Source organism: Rhinolophus hipposideros (assembly GCF_964194185.1).
Source record: "Rhinolophus hipposideros genome assembly, chromosome: 13".
Taxonomy (NCBI): Eukaryota; Metazoa; Chordata; class Mammalia; order Chiroptera; family Rhinolophidae; genus Rhinolophus; species Rhinolophus hipposideros.
In genome coordinates, this window is record NC_138059.1 from 65,759,110 (window position 1) to 65,769,418 (window position 10,309).

A 10,309-nucleotide genomic window follows, 5' to 3' on the forward strand; every position below is an offset into this window, starting at 1 on the left:
CAAAACAGGAAGTCATGCTACCCCACCTCTCTGTCACCTCTTAAACTCCACCTGCATGTTTTCCCTCTGGTCAAGAAAACTGCCTTCCAATTTCATAAAATAAAGTATACACCCCAAATCAGGCACTTGTTTAGGTAGTTTTATCCTTCACACGTTTCTAAGTGTTCTACAAAGAGAATGTTGCTTTTAAAGAAACCAGTGTTTAAAAAATTGTATGATGAGTCTCCCAAGTTATTACCGCCTGTGTAAATTGCAGTGAAAAGGGAAGAGAGCAAAACAAGCAAAATGAGGTGGTGTACATTCAAAATGCTACACAAATATTACCTGAAAAACAAGCTCTACTGAAATACAAATCGGTGTCCCGTCTTATATTGATAGTTTCATTTTGCTAGTTGGAATGAGATCCCTCACTCTGGTGGGTGGGCTGTACTGGGTCTTGAACTCCTTCAGTCCTAAGTATTGGAGTGTGCTTTAGGCTGGAGAAAGCATACTGTGTGTGTGTGTGTGTGTGTGTGTGTGTGTGTGTGTGTGAGAGAGAGAGAGAGAGAGAGAGAGAGAGACACCTATATTACTTTCTCAGGGCCTAATAAGCCTCCAGTCCTTGCCTTTCATTAACCCTTGCCTCAGCAAGAAGAATTAGAATCATAGAACTTAAGGAGAGTTACATTTGGAAATGCAGTGACCCAAAGGTGATCCCCACCATTCCCCAGACAATGACCCAACCTCTGTCTGGAGCCCTGTGGGCACCTTTAAGTTCACTTCCAGACCAGACTCAGTCAAGGACAACAAAGACCACATTCGGACGCACCCAGGGGCACTCCCTTTTCACAATGAGTTTTATTATTCATAAAAAAATAAATTTATTTACATTTGCTAATTCCTATGGCAGTGCAGCCCCCCCGCAGCGGTGCGTTCCCCTCCCCGGGCAGGGTCACTAAATACCAAACAGAGTCAGCGGCTCAGAGGGAGAAGGAACCTGGGCAAGGCAGGCGGTGTTGGAAGACGGGGTGACCCGAGCTTGAGGAGGAGGGTCAGGTGGGGACAGTCAGCAGTCGCAGGCGGGTCTGCAAGGAGGTGTAGTGTAGGAGGAGGGATTAGGGGGAGGCCGAAGGAGACCGGAGCCTGGGGGTGGGGGTGGAGGCTCAAGCCTAGAAGGTTGGGGTGGAGGCCAGACCAAAGCCTGGCTAGGAAGGGGCCGGAGCGAGGGCCCTGCCTGCAGCTGGGCGGCTGCGCGGCCGGAGCGCTCCGGGCAGAGCCGGCTCGGGGGTCTCTGACCCACGCCTCCAGGGCTCCCCTGGCCTCCCCTTGCTGGGAGGGCTCCCTCCATCAGGCGGACGGCGCTGCCCTGTGTGATACCAACCCCGCCCAGGTATCCATTCTCCTCTCGGCCACTTAAAAACCTGCCCGTTGTGGGTTTCCCTTCAAGACCGGTCTTTGAAACCACTCATCGTGGAGCGCGAGATCTGACCATGCCTAACCATAAAGGCCCGGGCGGTGCAGAGTCGTGCCCTCACGTCTAATGTGGATGTCTGGCTCAGCTTGGAAACTAACCCGAGGCGGCTTGGCGCTGGGCTCTGCAGGCAGCGTGGGGGGGTTAGTGTACGGCCGAGGCCCGAGGATGGATCTGGGGGCGCACTCCCCAGACGGAAGGAGGCTCTTTCTGGAGAGGTGAAGTGTGGTGGCCCAGATCCGCAGCAGCTGTGGCCATGGGCTCCCCTCGGTGACAGCCACGCCACCCACACTCGGGCTCTGCCCCCCAACACCCCCCCACACACACACCCGCCACCTGTCTGTGGTGGTCACAGTTCGGGGTGTGGAGGAGAATCCAATGGAACTTTCTTCCCATTCTCTGGGGGTTCTCACGCAGTCTCCCTTCTGTCTGGGTCCCCAAACATAAGTGTGTAAGCAGTAATCCCATCCAGTGAGTTTAAATGCGATCTAAGCCGTGGTCCCACATAGTCTGCTGGCAGCGGAGACTTCTTTGGTGTCAGAGTCGGGTCGTCCAGAGACCACAAATGGCCACGTCTGTAAAAATCAAAGAGAGCGTCAGATATTGGAGGAGAAACGACCGTCTCACACGCCAACCGCTCTCCTAAGGGAACGCTGGGATACCCCTGGCTTTGAGTAGCTCCGATTTTATCAGTGTTCGGGGAATTTTTATGTCTTTTCTTTAAACTAGGATTTTAATTTTACTGGAGTTTGATTGTGTGAGATTGAGGGGTCCACCCATGCTTTCTCCTGAATTGTGCCCTCCCGGCGATTCGGTGAAACTTGCAGGAGTTGGGGGTTTGGGCGTTTCATTCCCTTCCCCCAACACACACACAACCCGCCCTCTGCGCCAAGTACGAACTGGGAGAGGATCTTTCTCAAACCGGGAGAGTTGGCAGGTCGGAGAGGGACTTTCCAGGCAAATCCCGTTTGGGGAAACCTCTGCTATTCTGCAAGAGCTTAAAACTCCAAAGACTTTTTAACAGAACTCAGCTTCCCTCCTCGTTTTCGAAAGGTAGGGCTTGTTGAATCACACCTGTCAGATTCTTAGCTAGACAAAGGTGCGTTGGGGAGACTTGCCCTTCCATGTGCAACAGGGCGGGGAACTCAGATGGAACCCAGATTCACCCCGGAAGTGGGATGCTGGCCACTCGCTGTCACTGGACACCACGCAAGGTCAGAATGCTACACACACAGAGCGTGGCATCCAGGAAAATGGCTGTCCCCTGCGGTGACTTGGGAGAAACTAAAGTGGCCTCCTCCCCACCCGCACCAGAGAGTCCCTCTCGGGGGCCTCCCAGCGGGCTGGCTGTGCCGGGCGCCCCGCGCGCCCCGGGCATCTCTCCGCGTGGCGCCCCAGGTCTCGCGCGCGCGCAGCGCCCCTACCAGGTTCACCGGGTGCACGTAGCCGTTCTCGTAGCGATCCTCCTGGAGCAACTGCCGCAGGTGCGCGATGTAGCTGGAAGCCAGGCGCAGCGTGTCCAGCTTGGAAAGCTTGGTGTCCGGGGGCACCCAGGGCAGGCTGGTCTTGAGCCGGGAGAAGGCTTTGCTGAGCACGCGCATCCGGGCGCGCTCGCGGGCGTTCGCGGCGTGGCGCTGCGACTGCTTGCACTCGGCCGCCGAGCCCTTGGGCGGGAGGGGCTTCTTGCCGCCCCCAGCCACGCGGGGCCTCTTCCTCTTGCAGCCCCCGGCGCCGTCCGCCGCGCCCAGCGCGCACCGCTCCTCCTCGCCGTCGGGGTCCTCCTCCTCCGCGGACGAGTTGTCACTGGGCGAGATGGAGCTGCGCTCCGTGGCGCGGAGGGGCGGCCGCTGGGAGGCAGGAACCGGGTACCCCCGCTGCGGCCCCCGCAGCTCCAGGTCCTCTGGGTCGCTCACCGAGCCGGTGGACATCACTGCGTCCCCCACGCCCACGCGCGCCCGCCTTCCTCCTGCAGGCCAGTCTCGCGGTCTCCGCCTTCCGCTCCCTCGCGGAGGCTGGGCCCGGGCTGCGCTGCGAGGAGATGGAGACGTGGGTAGCGCAGCGAGGAGCCTCGGGAGTGAGCCCTGCAGCTGACCCGGTAGAGCGCTGCCAAAAAGTGGGCGCCGGGCCCAGACTCGGCCCCGCACAACCGCGAGCGCTGCCTTTTGACAGGACTATTTATCTGTCGTGCTCCTGCTCGGAACAAACCACCCCCGGCAAAAAAGAGGGGGCTGGAAAGGGGGGCAAGAGGTGGGGTGGGGGCGTGGAAGGGGTGGGGAACTGCTTTTGTGAGAGCAGACGCTCTGCCAGTGGGGGCGGGTAAGGGGAAGTCTCTGCTGAGCCGAACACGTGGGCCCGGGGCCAAGGGACCCTCGGATGGTCAGTGTGAGATAAGTGTGCGCTGGGCGAGTGAAGGAGGGGACACTTAGAAACCCTAGGATCGCGACCTCCGCTCCCTTCCCGATCGTTTCATCAGAACTCTTATTTTCCAAGTTCATCGCTGATAATGTAAGACCGCCTATCCAAGGCTTGCTGGGCAAAAATAAACAGCACCGAGCACCCCGCAAATTGCCTCTCCTTTTCCTTTGATATCGCTTTATGATCTATCTACAAAGCGCTTTTATCTACATTGGTTCGTTTCATTTTCAAACATCGGTGACTTAAATGTTCTCTCCACTTTGCAGAACTTCGAGCTAAGCCGCAGAGACAGATAGTAAGGGACCCCAAATCACCACACTGGTAAGTAGTACAAATGAACTCCAAGTCCTTGGTTAGAATCCCTGCCCCCTCCGTATTTCGGTCGCCTCCCCGACCATACATCACAGGATGTTGCTCCTGCTATTTTCTAATCTTGAGAGTTCCACGCGTGATTTTGTTTTTAGTAACACAATGCCTACGATAGAGGATACTGCCCCAACACGTGGAGTAAATAGTCTAGGGAATCCATTACTGTTTTAGATTGTGTATTGAAAAGCACGCTCAGGGGTGCAGAATGCTAAGTTAGCAGAATAGTCCAAGGTGAAACACGACAAAACAGCGCCCAGAATTATCGTGTCCGGTGCCCACCCAAAATTAAACACCCTGCCCCTCCCCTCAAAGGAAACAAAACCGCGTGCAGTTTCATCGTTTTCTAACTCCAGGGGCCTTTGCAACACGCGGTCTGGGAACGTGTACTTCATTTTGGAGGTTACTCACCAATGGGGAGCGCCTGCTATGTGCCAGTCACGGGGTTCGGCGCCCTGTGACTGCCCACTGAGTCCTTTAAACAACAGCCACAAAGCACTAAAACAGTAACAAGGTAACTTAAACTCTCTGAGGTTGGGGTACAGTTACTCCGTGAGCCTTCACACTTAGGAGGTCACTGGTCCTTCGCTGCAAACCCTCAGGCTCCTGAATTGAGCGAAGTGCAAGGAGACGGGTGTGCAGTCAGCCCAAGACAGAGCGGGCAGAAGCATTCAGGCCAGCCTCCCTCCGTGGGCGTCTCCAGCAGAACAAATGCGCCCGGCTCAGCGCCTGAAGTGCCACAACAGGTGGCTGGGCCCGGGGCTGACTTCACCAGTCAGGCATCGTTCCACCTTCGTCTCCCGGGCCAAGCCTCCCTCCTGGGGGATGTTTCACACAGCCCCTCCTGCGCACCCCCTTTGCAAAGGTTTTGTCATTTTGTTGGGGGTCGGGGAGGAGCTTCTTCTGGGATCAGTAGAGTAAAAAGGTCGCAGGCTCTCAGTTCTCTCTGGGCTGGGAGAACTCAAGGAATATATAACAGTTTAGCAATCTTTCCTGAAGCGCTTGAACTTGAACTTGACTCTAGATGCGTGCGAAGGAGAGAAGCAAATAGAAGGGGGGAGCAAAAAGATGTAAAGATGAGATCTCAGGCTAGCTGTTTGCATCGTCTATTGATGACTTGAAGCTATCAGTATAAATACATAGTCTCACACATTAGAAGCAGGCATATAGGTTTTAAAAATCTGGGTTGTTTATACAGGTGCAGAACAAAGTCTTTCTTTAGAAAGATTAATGGCTGGGAGAGCGCTAGATTTTCTCTAAACAGTCGCAAAAGCTGCACCCAGCCTCGACGCTAAGTGGGTCATGGACAGTTTCTTTTTCTTGGAGGAACCACTGTATCCCAACAATTTGTCCTTGTATTTTTCATAGCTCTTTCCTTTACTTTTTCCTTCTTTCTCTTCTCCTCTCTTCCCTTCCTTTCCTTTCCCTCCTCTCTGCTCCCTCCCTCCCTGGCTTGTTTCCTTCTTTCCTTTTTTCTTTCCTTCCTTCCTTCCTTCTTCATTCCTCCCTCCCTCCCTCTGTTCTTTTTCAACAGAGTTATTTTCTATATTTGTCTTTAATCTTTCCTTCATTCTCCCTTTCCCTCTATTTCTTTCTAGTTATATTTTCATTCTTTTGCTTTTTTTCAAGTTGCAGACCCCTAAGGAAGATCAGGAAATGTATCTTCATATACATTTCATATTAGTATAAATCTGCAGTTTGCTTTAACATCTCTGTAAAGATATATGACTTCGTCACCTCTTTACGCTTTCAAAACACTTTTCCTTTTCCCTCTCTCTAAATCATGACAACAGCACCATGAGCTGAACAGTGCAAGTATAACGATCTCTTTTGAAAGCCCAGTTGTTTTAAGTATTTTGGCAAGTTACCACACATTGCAAATGAATAATAAAAACTTTATTTTTGTATTTTAAAACAGCACATTGAAAACAATTCCTATCTGCCCACGCTTTACAGCCATTTAAGATTTGTAACATGAATAGACAGTTGTTTATGGTATACATTGATGGTCTTGAAATTCTTTAATATTTTCTTTTTTTAAGTATGCAGTGGGGGTGGGGTTAAAGTGACATTAGAAAACCAACATTAATACATTTAGTAATGTTTTCTAATCCTGGCTTTTCTGCTTTCTGGCTAAATGACCTTTGGCAACTTAGTTTATCTGAGGCCCAGATTCCTAATCTATTAAATGAACTATCTATCTTGTGAGAACAAGGAAGCATGTGAGCAATTGCCTGAGCCAGAGCCTGGTATGTGGGAGATCAGTACATGCCAGTTATTTTTGCTACTATGAATTGCCTTGGGCAATATCCCCCAGCTGATCAGTGTGGAGGCCCAGAGCTGACCCGGGTTTTGTACTCCAGGGCTTATTCTGGGTCTTAGGTGGCAGCAGGATGTTTCATGTGCTTTAACGGCAGGCTTCTAGGCAGTGCACAGTCCCATTACCTGACATTTCCCACGGTCCCATAAGGGACAGCACTGAGGAAAAATGTATGGGACTGCATTAGAAACTTTTACTTTCTCTAAGTTCTCTCACCATAAGGTCATACAGGACTTCTTCAAGCCTCACTTTCCCTGTTTAAAAACTAGGACAGTACTAAATCAGAGTTACTGAAGGATTACATGAGATTCCTTCAGGTACATGCGAAAGCATGTGTTCAGGTGTAACACAGAAAAGGTGCTTAATACATTAAAATATTTTCAATGTAGATTGTAGTTTTTTAAAAAAGGGAGAATGAGGGAGAATGATAACTACAGACTACAGAAAAGGACATTCATTGCCACTTCCCTTTCCAACTCTGTAGTAAGTGTTAAGGGAGGAAGCTGGGAAGGTCAGGTGCGTTTCCCATACAGGGAGAACAGGAGCTGCGTCTCTATTGTCAACACTAAGTCATACAGTAGTAAGTAGGTGTTTAAGACATGGGTGTGGAAATGCATTTGAATGGATAGAGTCCTCTCCACAGGACTTTCCTGGCAGTGTCCCCCCACAGACTCCTGATGTTGTGAGCAGTCCTGTTGGCTGAAAAAATTGCCCCTACCTTTGATCTAGAAACACAAAGAGTCTAGCTCAGCACTGGCCAATACCGATGTCAGGAGGCCGCTGAGCACTGGAAATGTGGCCAGTCATACAGTATTGTAAAATAACACACCAGATGCTGAAGACGATATGAATCCAATCCCTCATTACTAGGTAAAAGACATTGATGTCAAAGAATGATAAGATTTTGGACATACGGGGTTAAAGGAATTAAATGATTAATTTCACCTGTTTCTTTTTACAAAGTGGCTAGAATGACGTGTGTGGCTCGCGGGATATTTCTGTCGGATCATTCAGGGATTAACTCTGCAACTGTGCCTGGAGTGTCTACTGTTTGCTGTGGCAGGTGTTGGTGAGCCGACTCCCGCCCATGCGGAGGGCACATCCCCGTGGGAAAAAGCACAGTAATGCGGGGAGCACACATGGCATCACGTCTCTTCTCGCCGGTCCCTGCCATGGTGCCTGTACCTCACCATGTGTATCCAACCTCCCAGCCCCAGGACACGCGGGGAATCACTTCTGGTTGGATTTGCCGCAGCCTTTGTAAAGGGAAACTTCGCCCAGGATTGGGGATGGGGTTTGATCCCCAGGTGGGACACGCCACCCTGTGGACATGACATTGTCCGGTGCTCCCTTGGCCTTTTGGAAGCCTCCCCGGGTCCAGGGGACGATGCTCGGGCCAAAGAGACACAGGCTACGGGTCATGAGGGGGCAAGTCAGTGGTGTGTAGGTCACATGGTGTGCTGGTCAGTTCTGGGGCACATCCTGTGGAGGCAGGTCACGTTGGGGGCACCGAGGCAGGCCTTTCCCACCCCGTGGCTGTTTCTTCATGTACATCAAGCCCGGGCCCAGCTCCAGGTCAGCCTCTGTCCCGGGTCATTGAGGATGTCCTCGGCCTTCCAGAACGTCCCCACGCACCCTGCCCAGGAAGATGAGGAATTCCTGGCACTTGGACCACGCCAGCCACGTGGTCAGGCACCTTTGGGAACAGTCACATTCGACAGGAGGAGCCGTCTGTCATCCATGACTCAACCAGTTCTCCACTGCTGGTTTATTTAAGAATTGCGGCAAGATTTTTGCCTCCCGTATCCCTGTGAGGCCTTCGTGGCCAGAGGGGCCGGGGCCTGGATACATCAAGTTTGCGGAGGTTGAAAGTGGAAAATCCCCGGTTAAGAGTGAGAAAGGGGAGAGGGAAAGGAATAAAACTCAGAGACGTGGCTTTCTCTCCCACTCAGGACAGGAGAAAAACTCCTCATTGTCTTGAACACTAAAAATGCACATGGCTTTGGAAAAACACTTTTTAAAGCAGTATCTGTGGATTCTAGGGAGCGGGTGCCAAGGCCTAACTGTTTTCACAAACCCCAACTGGAAGACTGTGTGACTCCTGCAAATGGCTTTGAACACTAGGTTCTCAGAGTAAAGCAGCCTGGCTCTCAGGAAGAAAAAACCCTGTGGCCAAAGCCCTTTTGCAGACTCCCTGGACCTCGCTGACCAGGAGACTCCTGAAGGAGGAGCTAGTCTGGACTGTGGCTCCAGTTTGAGAACAATCTTATTTTTTTAAAAATCCCTTGAGGCAGACTTTCACCCTTAGACAGAAGCTGAGCAACTTCTGTCTCAGGAGATTTTTCTTTTACTGTTGAATCTTATCAGCAATACTCCATTATAGAAACATCCCTTGCAACGTAACACACAGCTCTGGTCTCCAGGATGTGGTCCGAAGCCTTGTTTGATTTAACCCAGAAGACCAGTGTGGCACTTACTGGAAAGAGCCCCCTCTGCTGTGGACATTAGGAGATCTCTGCATTTACCAGCTGAGTGGCCCAGGGCCACTTGCTTGCCTTCTCGGAGCTGTTTCTCTGTGTACAACCCATCTCCCAGGTGGTCCTGTGGTCCTTGAGGGTCAATGAGACTTTGGTGTGCAGGCTCCCCTGGAAATGGTAGAGCATTAGACAAGGTCAGTGATGATGTTATTGTCCGCATGCTCTCTCCTAGGCATTCATTCTTTCTCTACCCCTGTCCCAATAGTATACCCTGCTGGGAGTCACTCTCATTTTAGCAGCCCTCCAGCCCCCACCCCCACATCCCAACATCCGCTGTAGAACACCAAGTGAAAACTAAGTGCTTCCTGGCGCCAAAGGAAGTTGACCTGTAATAGATACTTTGTGGTGTCAGAGAGCTGGGATTCTGTACAGTTTGTCAAGCAGTCCCTTACCCAGCTCTTCTGTAAAAGAGGGGCCTGGCTTATTTAGGAGTACATACAAACTTTGTTTCCCTAGCTAGCCCCAAACCCCTCTGACCTCCAATTCCAAAATGAGCTCTCCCAGATGATCTCAGAACAGGGAGGTGTTTTGGGAAATGTGCCCACTTTTTCTTGATTGTTTTCCCCCCTTTGGCTTCTTGTTCTGCTCTGCTCAATTAGCAGACATAATGAGCTGGTTACTTTGCTGGGGAAAACAAAACAAAACAAACCACCCTGCTGCATTCCTCTTTAGGTTGCAGTCTCAAAGGAGAACTCCTTGGGGATGTTGCAAACAGAACTAGATAAGGTCTCCTCCTGCCTTGTTTTATCACCAGTCCTCTGTTCTTCCTTAGATTGCCACATGCAGGCAACTTCCTTTAGGGAAGAGAGGAGCAGAATCAAAATAAATGAGGAGAAAATGAAAAGATGAAACCGTGAGCTCGATGAAGGCAGAGGTGTGTCTTGTTCCTCTGGGTATCCTCAGCATCTAGCAGCTTACGAAAGGCACAACCTAAATATTTGATGATTGAAAACATTCACAAACACGTGAACACAATCCATTCTGCACCCGTAATTAATGGGAGACACACACTCAACCCATTATTTTTCCTTCGTTTAACCAATTCAGTTCATTCCTATGTGCTTTACCTTACTGTCAACACTTACAGGGACCCAATTACATGTCTCATTCACTGAATAGACTTCTAAAGAATATTTCCTGTTTTCAAATGTCATTTCTAGTATATCTATCTACTTACCATATACAGTACTATACTTGCCATAACCCCAGAGTTAATTCGAA

At 50.8% G+C, this 10,309-nt stretch overlaps 1 protein-coding gene across 1 annotated transcript; it reads right to left on the minus strand.

Moving 5' to 3' along the window:
- Positions 1-819: 819 nt before the first annotated feature.
- On the minus strand, positions 820-3,594 carry MSC (musculin). Its single transcript, XM_081069779.1, has 2 exons — positions 2,875-3,594; positions 820-2,025 (listed from the first exon to the last, which is right to left on the minus strand). The coding sequence occupies exons 1-2, from the start codon at positions 3,376-3,378 to the stop codon at positions 1,939-1,941; spliced, it is 591 nt and encodes a 196-aa protein (XP_080925905.1). The 5' UTR covers positions 3,379-3,594; the 3' UTR covers positions 820-1,938.
- Positions 3,595-10,309: the final 6,715 nt, after the last annotated feature.